The sequence below is a fragment of the Meleagris gallopavo genome, chromosome 24 (genome assembly GCF_000146605.3).
Source record: "Meleagris gallopavo isolate NT-WF06-2002-E0010 breed Aviagen turkey brand Nicholas breeding stock chromosome 24, Turkey_5.1, whole genome shotgun sequence".
NCBI lineage: Eukaryota > Metazoa > Chordata > Aves > Galliformes > Phasianidae > Meleagris > Meleagris gallopavo.
Window position 1 is genome coordinate 941,698 of NC_015034.2, and position 16,019 is coordinate 957,716.

Here is a 16,019-nt window from a genome sequence, read left to right on the forward strand (position 1 = left end):
GGCTTTAAGAAATAGCTTTGGGAAGAAGAGCTAATTGAATTAGGCTCCACTGTTGGCACACCTGTACTGTTCTTTAATCAACGGGTCAGTTAAACAATTATTTCTGTAGTTGTTACCATGCACTTTTGCCCTTTTCAAAAACCCATTGCAATGCTGACCTCTGCAGGTAACTGGCACACAGAACCAGCTGCCTTTGGGCAGCAATAACCTAAATAATGCACAACGTGGGCATTTTATGCGCTGTTGCTGGCTTTGGGTAGCAATCATCCTTTAATAATGCATAAAATGAGGCATTTCTCTGTTATCAAAAAGAGAGTATTTCAGCTGGGGAAACACAGGGAAACCCTCACTCGTTTGGAAAGCACAGATGTGTCAGCTGCTTGATAGATTTTGTTAAAAATAACTTGCTGATAGGGACAAAGTGCTTTGAGGATGGTGAGAGATTCCACAAAGCCACCAATGCCATAAATTGGACATCGAAGTTCTGGCTGCATTTCTTTACAGGTAAGCATCTTCTGAACCCAAACCCGAAGCACATGATGGTTCCTATCATAAAAGAGTCCCTTACCATGAAAAAAAAAGAAGGCTTAGCCTGCATTTTTTGCTCCTCCCTGGACTGACCTCTAATTATGTTTAAGAGGTGGGCTTGCTTGGATCCCATCTTTCAAGCCTTGAGCAAGGGGGGTTTTCTGGTCCCCAGCCTGCTGGAAGTTTTTTTCATCAGTCTCCTTAGTGATCCAAATGATCCAAAATGTTCAGGGTCCCAAGACCCAAGGTGTTCAGAATCTCAAGACCCAAGGTGTTCAAGGTGCCAAGACCGAAGGTGTTCAGAATCCCAGGTCTCAAGGCGTCAAGGGCATTAAGACCCAAGGCGTTCCAGATCCCCAAACCTAAGGTATTGCCAAGACTCAAGGTGTTGAGGGTCCCAAGAGCAAAGATGTTGAGGGTCTCAAGATCTGTGGCCTTGCCCCCATTGCATGGGGAAGGCCCTGCCCACCCCCCAGCCCTGATCCTTGTGACTTTGAGAGCTCCTGCAAAGTGACCTTGGAGCGGAGGGGACTGAGAGCTGGGTGTGCTCCTATGAGAGGCTGCAGCCCCCAGGCCTGAGCATTTCCTGGCAAAATCACAAAAATAAGCAGGCAGTGGTAGGTTTGGCTCAGGAAGGTTTAATGTGCTCCATCCCAGGAGTGGAGAAGCATTGCAGGGCGCTGCTGCAGGAGGGCTGCAGTGGGCGAGAGGGAGCCAGGCATGCGTCGCAGCGGGGTCTGCATGTGCAGCAGGAGAGCCAGCAGTCAGCGGGAGCTGCAGGGACGCTGCCTGAGGTCCCTGGTCAGCCAGGCTCCAGGGAGGTCCCTGATGGTACTCAGACACTGAGGAAGAGATGCTGCAAGGACCTGGAGCCCTACAGTGCATGGACACGGGTGTCCCTGTAGTCAAGAAAGATAGGCAGACCCCGTGGACGTCGGGTTGTTGGAGGGACCTGGAGCCCTACAGCATTTGGATGTGCCTCACACTCAGAAAGGATGGCTGAGGAGGAGGAAGCTCTACAATGCTTGGATATGAGTTTGATAGGCAGAAACATGGGGTGTGCAGCAAGCAGCCCAAGTCTCAGCCTCCACCATACCTGCAGAGCCTGACCTAGAGCTTCAGCGCCGTGACGCGAGGGATGTGGAAGGGACAGGTCTCCTCTGAGCCTGTAGAACTGTGGGGAGAGAAGGAGAAAACCTCAGATAGCCAAGCAGGAGCACACATCTGCCCACTCTGCATTGGAACTCGCCCACCCCATGCTTGCTTCTTACATGAGCCGGTTGCGGATGGGGCGGAAATGCTTGGTGAGCCTGATGGCAAAGATAATGTTGGGGATGAGGAAGAAGGTGCAGCACCCCAGGCTGAACCAGAAGGCATTCTGCAAGGAGAGAGTACATGGGTCCCTGCTGGGCTGTGCAAGGAGAGGCAGAACCAAAGGTCCAGAGGGGCTCGGGTTTGTGGTTGCTGGTCCCAGCGTGGGGTGCAGCAGTGGGGTCCTTACCCAGGGGTCAGCAATGCGATCACACAGGATCACCCTCCCGTTGTCAAGGGCTGTGGCTAGAGGCTGGCAGGAAGCCACATCCTCCCTCAGCTGGAACAAGAAGTGGGGAGGCCAAGCTTAAAATCCCACCCAGCTCAGGAGGATGCAGTTTGCTGCCTCCACTCTGACAAAGGTGAGCACCCACCGTCTGTCCGACCCAGTGCAGGTACTGTGCAAAGTAGCGCAGCTCCTTCCTTGTGAAGCAGCCAATCTCCTGGGGTGGAAGGAAGGTGGCATGGAGGCTGGGCTTGGAAAGAGGACTTGAGGCTCCAATTGCCCCTTCCTCGATTCCAGAGCTCCTTTACTGTTTTTTTTCTCTGGCTGTGGGGTATTTTTCCACTCCTGGCTCACCTGCCGGAGGATCTGCTGGGCTTGCACAGGCAATCGGGTTTCCACTGATGCAATGGTGGCCAATGTGGCCTTCACTCGCTCCTAGAGAAGAGCAGAAAGTACAGAGAACCCTCAGGGCACTCAGCAACACTGGGCCTGGTGGGATGGGTGTCCCAGGATGAAATTTCTAATTTGGTCTGATTGCTGTGGGGTAGGGAAAAAAAAACTCTCCTGGCAGGGTAGAGGCTCAATTAAACACAGTGAGGCATCTCTGCCAGGGATGAGACTGATGCTCATGGGTTGGCATCATTCCTGAGTCTCCATCATCCTATGACTCACTTTTGGGATGCTGTACACATAGGGCCCCATGTATGTTTTTGGTACCTGAAGGTGCGGTGCCAAGCGTGAAAGGAACCGGACGCTTTCCCCCAGCTTCACCTATAGGACAGGGAGGTGAGAAAGCTGCAAAATCCCTTTTCTCCCCTCCACGGGAACACGAGCTGCCTTGTAGGTGTGAACTCACCACCAGCGCCTCCTGAATTTGCACCGTGGAGTTCTGCATCTGCCACAGAGCCTTGGCCTCGGCCGCCAGCCGTCCTGCCACTGTGCCATTCCTCTGCAGGGGGACAGCGGGGTGAGGGCAGCCCCTGGGCACATGGGCAGCTGCTGCTGTCTGCCATGCCACTCACCTGCATCTTCTGCAGCCGCTCCAGGCTCCGAGCCAGAGCAGGGAGGCTGGTCTGCACCACAGGGATCTTCATCTAGAGGAAAACAGAGTCATCGGCTGCTTGAAATCCAGTCTCGGAAAGTCCGCTGTCACGGGAACCAGGTCTCTGCCAGCATCCCCTCACCTCCTCCTGGAAGCTTCCGTAGTCCACCTCATCCACACCGCTGCGGGCAAAGGTCTCCAGGTCGTTCCTGCCCTCACTGCGGAGCAGCCGCACATCCCCCAGCTGTGCCATGAAGTCACCCAGGCGTTTTTGGAAGTTGGCCGTGTACTGCAGGGATGAGATAGGGATGCTCGGGGCCTGGCACCTCCATCCCCGTAACCCCAGTAAAGCTCTTGCATCCCTGCGCTGTTTCCAGAGGCTCTGCTTGAAGGCAGCCCTCACCTTGGGGCTTTTGAGATGCTCATCCAGGTCATAGGACTTCTCCAGCTGCAGCACCTCCCACAGCCCCGCGCCACTCTTGCACTCCCTGCAAGGTGAAGGGGCAGTCAGTATCACCCCAATTAGCACTCCTCCCACCAATCTGGGGCAGGGGAGGGCTCCTGCCAGCACCCACCGGTATGCAGCAGTAAGGTTGGAGTCCCTCCTGAGGTTGAGCTGCTGGGTGAGGTTCATGGATGGAGGGAGGTTCCCAGGGGTGTCAATAAACTGAACAAAACAGTCAGAAAGAGAGGGGCAGGGTGAGACGCATGCATTCCTAGACATGTTTTTTTGGGGGCGATCTGCCTCACGTATGTGTTCCGGCGCACCCCATCCCATCTGCAGCTAAACTTGCATGAATTGCATTGCCAATCACAAGCATTTCAGAGTCATCCCAGCACCTCCAAACACCCAGGGGACAGTGATGCAGGTGGGAGCACTGTCAGAGAAGGAGATGAACCACTGCAAAAGCCAATTTCCCACTGCAAATCCAGCGATCCGATTGCAATCTTAATTTTTTGGTCTAGGATGGGGCTTTCAGGTTGGACATTAGGAAAAACTTCTCTGAAAGATGTTCAGGCACTGGCACAGGCTGCCCAGGGAGATGGGGGAGTCACCATCCCTGGAAGTGTTCCAAAACCACGGAGATGTGGCACCGAGGGACGTGGTTTAGTGGGCAATATTGGTGGTAGGTTGACAGTTGGAGTAGACGATCTTTTCCAACCTTACTGGGTTCAGGGACAGGAGGCAGGGACGGACAGATGTCCACCCACCTTGTAAATCTCCTGGTTGACCCAATTCCTGCAAACCAACGTCTGGACGTTGCCCCCAACCAAGAAGGTGGTGAAAACCATGAGGATGAGGAGCCAGGAGAACAGGAAACCCAGGCCCACGCCGCTGAAAGAAGGAGAGGAGGTGCCGAAGGCAGCTTTGCAGACCTGAGCAGGCTTGCGGTGACCTGCCTGGCCCCGCGGCTCCCTCCTGCGCCCAGGCACGCCGGCTGGGTGCGGGAGCTGCTGGCTCCCAGGGAGGAGCAGCTTCTCCCAAACCCTCCGGCGCAGGCGGTATCTACAAAAGCCTTTCAGTTCAGCTGGCTCCTGTTTCCTGCCTTTGCTTTTGTCCTTTTTTTTTTTTTGTTATTTTCGGGTGGCGTGAGATGGCCACAGACCCCTGGGAGTAACGCTTACATCATGAGAAACTTGGCACCGGCTTCTCCTCGGCACTCGTAGTCGCTTGGGTCCTCCCGTTTGGACAATCCGTAAGCACCCAGAGCCATCCCAGCCACATTGCAGGCCACAATGAGGAGGACGATGGAGCACAGCGCCGTGCCTGCAACCCACCTGGGGGAAGTAACAGGTTGATGGTTGGACTTGATGGTCTTAGTGGGCTTTTCCAGCCTTAATGGTTCTGCAATTCTATGGGCACGGTGGGGGTGGGCTGACGGTAGGACTGGATGATCTCAGTGGTCTTTTCCAACCTTAACGATTCTATGATTCTAAGTTGCAGCAGGCCATGACCTTGAGATACAGACCCATATGGGGCTCGGAGAGGGTCAGCACCCACCTCCTTTGCACCCCCTGCAGCCATTTGGATCACCTGTACCACTCGAAGCGCTCCACCTCCCGGAGGAAAGGCTGACTCCTGTCCTCTGCCTTCAGCAGGGCTTTGTTGACGTGCCGGGTGTAGTCAGGGAGGGGGAAGCCATCGGCTATGGTCTGCACCTTCTCTGACACTTGGGCCATCTCCTCCCTCAGCTCTGCAAGATGAAGAGAGATACTGAAACCCTGGAGTGAGTCCAGAGAAGGGCAACAAAGCTGTGGAGGTCTGGAGCACAAGTTATGGGGAACAGCTGAGAGAAGTGGGACTGTTCAGAAGAGGCTCAGGGGAAACCTCGTGGCTCCCTGCAACTCCCTGAAAGGAGATTGTAGCGAGGCGGGATTGGCCTCTGCTCCCAGGTAACAGCAATAGGATGAGAGATGATTGCCTCAACTTGCACTAACAGACATTCGGGTTGGATATTAGGAACAATTTCTTCCCAGAAAGGGCGGTTGGGCACTGGCACAGGCTGCCCAGGGAGGTGGAGTCACCACCCCAGGAGATGTTCAAGAGCCATGGAGATGTGGTTGTGAGGGATGTGGTCAGTGGGCATGCTGGGGTTGGACTAGATAATCGTAGAGGTCTCTTCCAACCTTAATGATTCTATGATTCTAAGATTATATTGGAGGGGATCCCTGTGTCCCACCCCATCTCTGAATCAGGATTTGCCCCACGGAGGGCATCCCTCCTCCTCATGGGGTTCTGCTCACCCTGGATCACTTGCGCCATCCTCTCCACAGCCAGCTCTGGGATAGAATTGAAAGTACCATTGCCCTGTGAGGAGAAGAGGGACTGTGAGTGGCACAGATGGAGATACCATGGATGCTGAGCCACCCCACCCCACCCACCTGCCGAATCATCTCTGCAAAGTCACTTCGGGGCAGACCAGCCAAAGTCTTCAACACCTTCTCCACCGAGGGCACCTTGGAGTGGGAAAAGCATCCCGTGAGCCTTGGGAGTGTCGGAGGGGTGGGGGGTGACCAGCACCCCATCCCACCTTGCTGTAGTCAGCGCCCAGCTGCAGGCTCTGTGCCCTGCCCAGCACGCTGGCACAGGAGGTGCAGCGCGGATCGTCCAGGAGTGCGACCACACGCTGCCGTCGCTCCTGCAGTGCCGGCTCCAGCTCAGCCCGTGCCTCTGTCAGCACTCGGACCGTCTTGTTGAGAATCTGTAAATGGTGCAGCGAGGTCTGTAGGTCTTAAAGAGAAAGCCCAGGGCTAGTTCTCGCTGCTCCACTCGGCCACCCCTGTCTGCAAGCAAGGCTTTGGGAGCAGCCTCGGGTTAATCATGCTCAACATTACCTCCCGCCCTGTCCTGCAGGTCTGCCAGTGCTGCGTAGGTCATTGCCTTCAGCTGTGTGTGGATGGAGAGCCCCACGCTGCGGCTCACCCCTGCGAGGCACCATGAGACCATCAGCCCCTTGTTCCATCCCAGAACGGGGTGCACTGGGGGTCTGTGCAGTGCTTACCCCCCAGGTCAGAGATTATCTGCTGCCGGGGCACTTCAAACTGGTCCACCACCATTTGCACGCCCTGCAAAGAAAGAGGAGCTGCTGCGCAGGGGCATCCTCAGGGAGCAGAGGAAGCCCTGTGTTGTATTAAAAACACATCCATCTCATTTGCTTCCCAAACTGCTTTGCCCTGGCATAGCAGAGTCACTCCAGCACCCACCTGGGGGATGTTGGCAATGTGCTGCCGCAGTGTGCGCAGCGTGGCCGGCACAGCACCGAGCCCCGGCTCCATCTGCTCCTTCACTCGCTGGTTTGTGACCAAGGCACAGATGGCGCTGGTCCTGCCAGGGATACACAGGAGGTGATGGGAAGGTGCCATAGAGCATCCCCACCTCCATCCTCATTCTCATCCCCATCCCAATCCCGATCCTCAAATCTATCCCCATCCCCATCCCCATCAGCATGCTCCCTTTGGGGTGAGGCACTTCAAGACGCTCACAGGATGATGATGGAGGTGATGGAGAGGCAGACAAGGAGGCAGCGGCGCCGGCAGGCCAAGGAACGTCGGTGGGCACGCAGGCGGCCCCCACACCGCCGCTGACTCCGGCAATAGCAGAAGCACAGCCCTGCCACTGGCACAGCCACGGTGAAGAGCAGAGCTACCGCAGCACAAATGACATAGCCCAGCTCGTACTGCACCACCTGTGTGACGGCAGAGAGCGGTTTTGGGGTGTTCCATCTGTTTGTTTTTATATATCCCCAATTTTTGGTTGGGTGCCCCCGCTGTGGCTTCCATGTCTTCATGCCCCTGCTCACCTGTGATGCCCGCACTGAGCTGGGGTTGTTCAGGGCTGCCCTGAGAAGCTCTGCAAACAAACCGTGGCAATGGTGAATGCCTCAAGCACAGCTCCCACATCCCACCTGGTGCACTCCTATCCCTCCTTGGGACAAAGCAGCTTCAACCCCACCAACCACTCCCAGGTACTGCAGAAGGCTCCAAGGGGTGGTGGTAGTGGTAATGTTGCCGTTCCAGGTGGGGACTCACCTGTGGGTAGGGGGTTCTGCTGGATGAGGTCCAGGTAGTGTCGGACGAGGCCATAGAGGGGATCAAGAGAGCTGGGCACGCGGTGCAGCGCCGGCACTCGGATTTCAGCATGGGTGTCGGTGAAGCGGAGGACACCAGCAGGGCTGCTGGGGTGACACTGCTGGGCGCCAGCAGGACGCAGCAGCACCCAAGCAAGGAGCAGCCCGGCTGCCCTCATGGCTTCGGCGGTGAGGAAAGAGCCGGGCGGCCCGTCAGCCTGCGAGCGCACGGAGGGGCATGCCCGGCCCTGGTGGCTTCGTTGGCTGCTCCAAGGAAACCTGCCTGACAGGTTGGCCGCCGAGCCCAGACGCTGCGTGGCTGCTCCCCCGGCCTCCCTGGGGCGTCTGGGCTTGGCCAGGCTGTGCAAGGCGGGGTGATGAGCCGCCCAAACCTTCCCAAACCATCCCAGGGCTGTTTTGCAAGCGCTGCGTCCCTCGCCATGCTCAGCCCTGCAGGCAGCAGAGATCCCTCCTCACCCTGGAAACAGCATCCCCTTGGCTGGGCTTGGACGAGGCTCATCCCCAGCTGTCCCACGGGCACGTCCTGCTCCATAGGAGGAGCTGAGCTCTAGTGACAAGGATGGCAGGAAGGGAGGGAGCTTCCCTTTGGGACAGAGTGCAAAGCAGTGTGGTCCCCCCTTCAAAAAAGGTGCTTTTCCCCCAGCAGGGGATGGATGGTCACAGCAACTTTCTGGAGCAGATGGCATAGAGCACTGCTCCACATAGAATCATAGAATGGTTTGAGCTGGAAGGGACCCTTAAAGGCCATCTGGCCCAACTCCCTGCAATGAACAGGGACACCCACAGTTCAGTCAGGTGCTCAGAGCTCCATCCAGTCTGACCGTGGATGTCTCCAGGGATAGGGCATCCATCACCCCTCTGGGCAACACATTTCAGTTCCTCACCAGCCTCACTGCAAATTCCTTCCCTATATCCAACCTAAATTTCTCCTCTTTCAGTTAGAAACCATTTCCCCAGATCCTATGACAACAGATCCTGCTAAAATCTGTCCCCTTCTTTCTTACAGTCCCCCTTTATAACCCTCCTGGGAATGAGATGCATCAGACTGGAAAATCCTGCCCTGGACCTACAGGCTTGGCTGATTCCTGTCCCAGGACAAAACTCCCAGGACCAGAAAAGCATGGAGTCGGGAGAGCAATTACATGCAAGGCATCAATATACGTCTATATGACTGCAAAGCAGCCCTGGCCGCCCCCGCTTCCCTGTGCCGTGGGAACGGCTCCTCCCAGCACTCCCTACATCTCCCATGGGTGCCCACAGCAGGACAGGAGCAGATTCTTCCTCCATCCATCTATCTGCTCCCATCCAGGCCCCAATTCATGGGGCAGGCATGGGAAGCCTCCCCAGTAAAGTTCTGCATAAGAGAAATGAGAATAAATGAAGGAAAAAAAATCCCATCCCAGTAATTTCCTATCTCAACAATCATTCACTATCCAAATACATCCTAATTTTTCATCCCAAAAATTCTGCATCCCAACAAAGGCTTTTTTGGAGGTGAGGTGCCTTTTAGAGGGGAAGGGATGGGGCTGGCAGTGGCAGCCCCCAGGACACTGATGCATTTGTTGCACTGCACTGCCTCAGAGATGGGCACAAGGTCTGGATGGACTCCAGCATGTGCCTACCCAGCTCACTGTAGGGCATCTTCTGCTCCAGGTGTCAGCCCTGCAGAGCTTTGGCTCTAAGGTTTTAGGGCTGGAGCCTGTCCTGTGGCCCAGGAACGGAGGCCAGAAGCCCACCACCAACACTTTCCTGTTACCACGATGATTTCCTGTTCAAAAATAAAAAGATTTCCCATCCCGGAGTCACCTATGGACCCCCAGTACTGCCCAGAGCCCCCCAGCACCGTCTGCAGCCCCTCAATAACCTCACAGAGCCCCCAGGTCCTTCCCAGTGCCCCCCAGTGCTCTCTGGAGCCCCCCAAGTGCAGTCCAAAGCTCTCCGGTGCCCCCTGGTGCCGTCTGCAGTCCCTGAAAACCCCCCAGTGCCTCCCAATGTCGTACAGAACCTCACAGTGCAAATCCATTGCCCCCAAGCATTGTTTGGAGTCCCCCCCAGCGCCATTTGCAGCCCCTCATCAACCTGCCCCCGGTGCTACCTAAAGGTGCCCACATCCGTCCTGGCAGCAGTGCCCTTCCAGCACTGCGCAGAGCCCTTCCTGCGTCCCAAATGCTGTCCAAAGTTCTCCAGTGCCCCCTAGTGCTGTCCGCAGCCCTTCAATAACATCCCAGTGCTCTCCCGATATCCCTCGGGTCTGTCTAAACCTTCATAGTACAATCCCAGTACCACCAGCACTGCTTAGAGCCCCCCAGAGCAACCCCAGCACCCCCCGGTACTGTCAGTATCTCCTCATTGCCCTTCCAGTGCTCTCTAGTTCTATCTAGAACATCCTAATATGCTCCCAGTGCAATTCCAGTACTGCCTACAGCTTCTCAGTGCCTCCAGCTTCTCAGTGCCTCCAAGGCTGTCTAGAACCTTGTAGCACAAATTCAATCCCTCCCACTATTGCTTAGATCCCCCACCGGGGCTTTCTAGCTCCCCAGTGGTCCCTAATCCTGTCTACAACCCCTCCATAACAGCCTGTCCCCCAGGGCTCTTCCAGTGGCCCCCCAATACAGTTTAGAGCCCCCAGGGTCCTCCTAGCATTCTCCCAGAGCTGTCTAGAACCTTTAGTACAAACCTCGTGCCATTGAGTGCCATCTGGAGTCCACCAGTGCTGTCTGTAGCCCCTCAATAACCTCCCAGTGCCCCCAGTTCTGCTTAGAGACCCCAAGTGCACTCTCAGTGAAACCCAAATCTGCCTAGAGTCTCCCAGTGCTGCCTGCAGCACATCAGAGCCTCCAGCAGCAATGGGTAGAACGGGTGGTGATGGAATTTGGCACAAACTGAACAGGGATGGCCTAGGAGACCTCTCAGGCACTTGAGGAAGACTCCTGGGGGACCTAGAGCTCTGCAGGTGCATTTGGATGCCCAAGAGCACACAAGGGTGGCCCTGGGAGGCCTCAAGGGCACTTTGGAGGACAAAGAAGAGCTCTTGGGTGCCTCTGAGCACACAGTGGGGCACTGGGTGGCCCCTTGGGCGCCAGGAGAGGTCTCTCAGACTCCCTGCCAAACTCTGCTGGTACTCTCAGACACCTGAAAGCACACAAGTGGCCTTGGGAGGCCACTCAGACACACATGGAAGCACCTCAGGCACCCTGGAGCACTGAGAAAACTCTACTGGTACTCCTGCATGCCTTTGGGATCACCAAGGGTCCCTCAGAGAGCTCACTGGTGTGCTCCAGGGCACCCCAGAGGCCTCCCTGTACCCCAGCCTGTACTCTTGGGTGCCCAAGGGTACCCACAGTGCTCAAATGCATGCTCCATGGCGGCCCAGAGGCTTCCCCAGGTGCCCTAGGGGCCTCGCAGGGCACCCTGGTGTCCTACCAGGTGTCCAAGGGCACTTGCAGAGCTCAGCGTACTGCAGGGCCTCCCCAGTTTGCTCCAAAGGCCTTCGCAGTGCGCCCGACAGGACGTGCTTTTCCTGGGGCGGAAGGTCTTAAGCTGCATGAACACTGGTTTTACCCATCACAAAATGCAAAACAGTGCAAATCAACAGTGAAAAACTTGCTGGGTCAGAGATGTTCTTTTACTTACCTACTTGAAAGATAGATATGAAAAAGCCCCGGGTCACAATAGCTTTGGTTTTGAAAATCCTGTGCTACTTCTACTTCCTTTTTCTGCTTTTAGCTGCTAATTCTGTATCAATACTAAGCTCAGATTAGACCTATATTTGGCCTTATATGCACACAGAGCAGTTAATGGCAGGCTCGCAGCCTAATGAGCTGTGAGCTGGATCTCAGTGCTGCCAGCATAAGGCATTACCTGGATTAGTGGGCTGACAACACAGCTATTCCTGTGCTCTTCTGCAGCAGCACAGCCCCACCGACCTCAACGTCCTTCTGTGATTTATGGCTGCTCTGTTCCTCAGTGCATTAAGGTCAGTTAATGAATTAAGATTGATTACTTCTTCCTGACCTCAGGTTCTATACACTTGTGTTAATTTCCCCCCCACAGCATTGCTCTATCACAAGCTGAGTCCCTGGCACTGATTTCCTGAAGGAGACATTTCTTCCTTCCAATTCAGAATCTTGAGGAAGAAATAATGACAGAACAAAACCAAATGGAAGTTCCACAGATGCGTGTTAACCAAACAGCAGCGCTTTAGGCTGCATCTATTGCTGTGATAAGCTAATATACCATACAGCTACCCAGCAAACCTGAACTACGCCATTTCACCATGGGTGCTGATGCCTGAGCCCAAAAACCACACCTCACTGCTAAGAGTCAGGAACCCCACACCAATCCAAGTGCTTTATTAGCAGCTGACTGCTGCGTAGTGCTTCTCGTGAAATGCTCACCCAACGATGTTCCACACCATGGATGGGTGACCTTCACCGTGAAGTGGGTAGAAGTTGGCAAAACCCCTCCTCCATCCATGCCCAGTGCCATCTCCAGCACATCTCTTGGACACGACCCAACCACTATCACTGGAAGCTTCACTGGTTCTCTTCCAGTCAGCCCCATCGCCCCCCAGTCCATTATTTGTGTGTAGCTTCCACTGACGGCTGTTTCTCTCTCCTCCACCACCACTGTGATGAGGTTCAAATAGAATGGCTGAGGATATGGCAATAATACAGGAAATCACACTGTTGGCATCTTTGCTATCACCTTCCAAGGAACCATATGTCTGCTGCAGTCTTCCTCCCTCCTACTCAAGACCACGACCAGCCCACATTACAGCAATCTGAGAGCCCAGGCACTTCTTGTCTGCTGGAGGCACCAGCCCAGGTGAGCAGTTACACAAACACATACCGCCTCAAGACACAGATGCACCTAGTGAAACAACAACATTTTGTCTTTATTAGGAGTTCCCATGGTAATATAACACAGAGTTCTTCAGGAATAAAACACAAGACTTGGGGTTGGGTGTTTTTTGTTGTTTTTTTCTTTTTTTTTTTTTTTGCCATTGAGACAATGGTCAAATATCAGTACTTCTGTTTGTCTACACACATGATCAGCTTTAGCACTTACAGCTCCTCCACTCATGGTTCACAATCACAAATCCAAGGGTTAAATCCAGCTAGTATTAAATCCTACTTTTTTTTTAATTATTATTATTATTATTTTTAGAGCTTCAAGTCACTGCGGTTAATTAATTAAGTCGTGTTTTTTTTTCTTTAAGCATTTACATATGACATTCAGTAAACAGACACAAAGCAGACGAGCTCTCACAGGAAAAAACATGCTTACACAGCCTGCAAAAAAATCTCTTTTTTTTTGTGATTTTTTTTTGCTTTTTTTTTTTCCTTTACCCTTTCGAAGAACAAATTGAAATCCAAAAGTCATCGTGAGTCAATGAAGGAAAATAAAAGGAAGACTTAAGTGAATACTGAAGAGCCGCGTGTGTTTTGCAGAATCGACATGGATCCCAATTTCTTTCTTTCTCTCCCCAACTCGTTCAGATTGGTTTTAACACACAGGTGAAAGACAGCTGCAATATATATTACGCTCACAGATTACTTCACAAAGTGCAAACTCTTATGCAAAACTAACCACCCAAGGGTTAAACCTAGATACAAAAGGCATGGATGAGTATGGCAAAGTCTTAGCATTGATGTTCAAAGGGGCCTATGGGAATTGTGCTGGGAGGGGTTGGGTACCTACATTGCTCCCAGATCCTTTGACAATCCCAGCGTTGCTACTGCATCACAACAAATTTGGTGGCTGCTTCTTAAAAGCCTTCTCATATATAGTTTTTCATTACAAGAACCTGTAAACACCATTTAAGAAAATGCTCACAAATAGGGAAAATGAGGTCCATGCACATGGTGAAGGACAAACAGAAGAGAAAGCAGAAGACATAGCCAAGCACCAGGGCTACAGACAGTGGAGGCAATGCTTTGTTAACTGTGGGTAGAAAAGCTCTCTGTGCTCAGACAGTCCAAGCCCTTGGGACCATCAAGCCCTGCAGCGAAGCGTAAGTGGGACTCAAACAGTGCAGATTTATGCTCCATGCCCTGAAAACCTGAAAACATGAGCCTCCAATACTAGGGCGAAAAGACCTCTAAGTCCTGGGTTCAAATGATCCTGATGATCAATGATTAGTTGGAGGACCACTCCTACCCTCCGGTGCCCAAACCTGAGGCACATACCCGAGCAGGGCCGGGGTCTTCTCAGGAATATTTGCACAAAGGCAGATCCCTGAAGGAATGACAGACTGTGAAATTCGCACATGGATGAGAGATTCTCAGCTGCTGTTGACCCATCGAGCTGCTTGGAGGCTCCCAGTTACAACAGCTGGGCTAACTGGAATTGCCACAGATGCTCAGGCATGCACACAACAGAGCAGCCTTCCAACAAGAGCTAAAGATAAGCTCTCAGAGTTTTAAATAACCACTCATTAATGGCCAGGAAAGGGGATGTGGCTGCTACAGAAATCTTTCAGGCAAAGCATTGCCCGTTGCCTATGGCCCTCTGCTCACTGACTGCTACCTGTGGGAAATAAACCAACTGCTAAGAGCTCCTCCAAGGCTCTGCCCAGCTCTGCAGCTGGCGCCCAGCCCCGGTGTTTGCACCAGCTCAAGACCCAGTATGCTGAAGTGAAGATCATAGCTTACGAACCTGCACTGCTACCTCCTATTGCAGCTAAGTGGGAAGAGTTGGCTGGAATGATGCATCCTAGGAGCACCAAAGTGCCAAAGGGGCAGTGACACCGGTGGGGGTCCGTAACTCGAATGAGGCTCGGGAAGGAGCAGGGAGAACTGGGAGATGCCCAGTTCTGAGATAAGGCTTTATAAACATGATGAGACAAACGTATTAGAAACACACACAGACATTCAAAAAAAAAAAAAAAGGAAAAAAACTCCTCAAGGACCTAATTTGCAGCAGAATCAGGAAGGAAAAAAAAAAAAGGAAAAAAAAAACCCAACAGAACAAAAGTCTCCAATAGTTCTAGCTCACCCGATGGCGGGGTGCCATGTGCTCTGTCAGCTCCTAGTGCTGGGTCCTGGTTCTCTTGGCAGCAAACAGCTGTTCTGTGGCCTCAGAGGTGGTGGTGGGGAATGGTGCCAGACTGGGATTCGTGGCCCTCCGTTCTCTCCTAGCTATGCTGCTGGAACACAGAACCCTAAAGAACATCCAGTTTATAACCCTTGAACTACTCTTCTGCTTGACATTGGGGAAAAAAAAAAAAGCTATTTTTTTTACATTTAAAATTTATTTACTCTTTTTTCTTTTCGTCTGTGTCTTAAAGGCAGCTCCGGGGAAATTCACTTTATCCTTCCTTTATTAAAAGAAAGATGCTGAATGGGACATAGGCCACATATCTCAAACATCCTCTTCACATTTACTTTTGCGTGTCAGAGGTGTCAAAACAGGGTTGGTTGCTTTTTCTTTAAACGTGTAGGGGCTGACAGGGAAGTGAGAGGGGTTGGTGAAGATGAGGAGGGAATCTGAGGGGACCGAAAGAGGCGCATTACTTCAGCCCCCCCCATTGCCCGCAGTAACCATCACAGGCTCTAAAAGGATCAAAAAGGGCTCCAGGTGCCCCCATCCCCTCCCCTGGTCCGCTGGGCGGGCGGAAGGGGTCGGTCCTTAACCCAAGCTGGTGATGTTGGCACGTCCGCCCGGCGGTGCCACGATGCGCTGGGTGGTGCGGCGTGGGATGTTGTCGTCAATCTGTGCGCCTGTGGGAGACAGGAGGGACGTTGGGTTCACCACGGAGACTGTGTGAGATGGAAGGGGTCTGGAACAGGTTGCCCCGTCCCTGCAGACCCCCGTGGATGGGGCTGCTCTGAGCACCTGATCGAGCTGTGGGTGTTCACTGCACAGGAGCTGGAGCACACAGCCTTCCTTCCAACTCAAACCATTCTATGGGCAAAGTGCATTGGTTTCCAGTGCCTTAATTCTGCTGAAATCTGCTCTGCATTGATACCACCACACTGAACACGGGCACCCAGCCCAATGCAGAACTTACGCAGGTGAGAACTGGCTAAATGCTTTTCCCTTCACAAGCCCCTGTCTCCAACTTTCCTTGCTGCTGAGCCTCTTGCCCTGTAACACTCGGCTTCTTTTCTAGTCTACTTGTCCTGACCCTGTTAAGACACTTGCGTCCTGTCCAAACTATTCCACCCTCAGTGCGTGGAGAAATCCACCTGCTGCATGCCAGACCCACAGCTGCTCTCAGCTGGCAACTGGCACTGGTGCAATCAGCCCTGCTCACACACCCAGCTGAGCACCGAGCTACAGGGCACACAGCACTCAAGAAAATGAACAGGGCTCTATG

General features: G+C 53.4%; 2 protein-coding genes across 3 annotated transcripts in view; both read right to left on the minus strand.

The window, feature by feature from the left end:
* Nucleotides 1-1,135: 1,135 nt before the first annotated feature.
* Nucleotides 1,136-8,456, minus strand: PROM2 (prominin 2). The gene is made up of 24 exons (XM_010723068.3): nt 7,638-8,456; nt 7,409-7,458; nt 7,092-7,294; nt 6,813-6,933; nt 6,611-6,674; nt 6,444-6,533; nt 6,140-6,339; nt 5,991-6,065; nt 5,853-5,916; nt 5,143-5,302; nt 4,734-4,886; nt 4,320-4,443; nt 3,683-3,774; nt 3,511-3,595; nt 3,250-3,396; nt 3,088-3,159; nt 2,922-3,014; nt 2,783-2,836; nt 2,420-2,500; nt 2,214-2,282; nt 2,030-2,119; nt 1,800-1,906; nt 1,625-1,702; nt 1,136-1,427 (listed from the first exon to the last, which is right to left on the minus strand). The coding sequence occupies exons 1-23, from the start codon at nt 7,852-7,854 to the stop codon at nt 1,639-1,641; spliced, it is 2,475 nt and encodes an 824-aa protein (XP_010721370.1). The 5' UTR covers nt 7,855-8,456; the 3' UTR covers nt 1,136-1,427; nt 1,625-1,638.
* A 4,116-nt stretch (nt 8,457-12,572) lies between these two features.
* LOC100538959 (dihydropyrimidinase-related protein 2) overlaps nt 12,573-16,019 on the minus strand; it is a 32,041-nt gene continuing 28,594 nt past the window's right edge. The window contains exons 13-14 of one of the 2 annotated variants that reach the window (XR_795885.3): nt 14,696-15,420; nt 12,573-13,505 (exon numbers count right to left, since the gene is read on the minus strand). Coding sequence is in view for 1 of the 2 variants with exons in the window: in XM_010723070.3 (XP_010721372.1) it covers nt 15,329-15,420 (92 nt within the window). In the remaining variant the exon portion in view is untranslated. Of the gene's footprint in view, nt 15,421-16,019 lie in introns of both variants that reach the window. The other variant, XM_010723070.3, reaches the window with a different exon arrangement.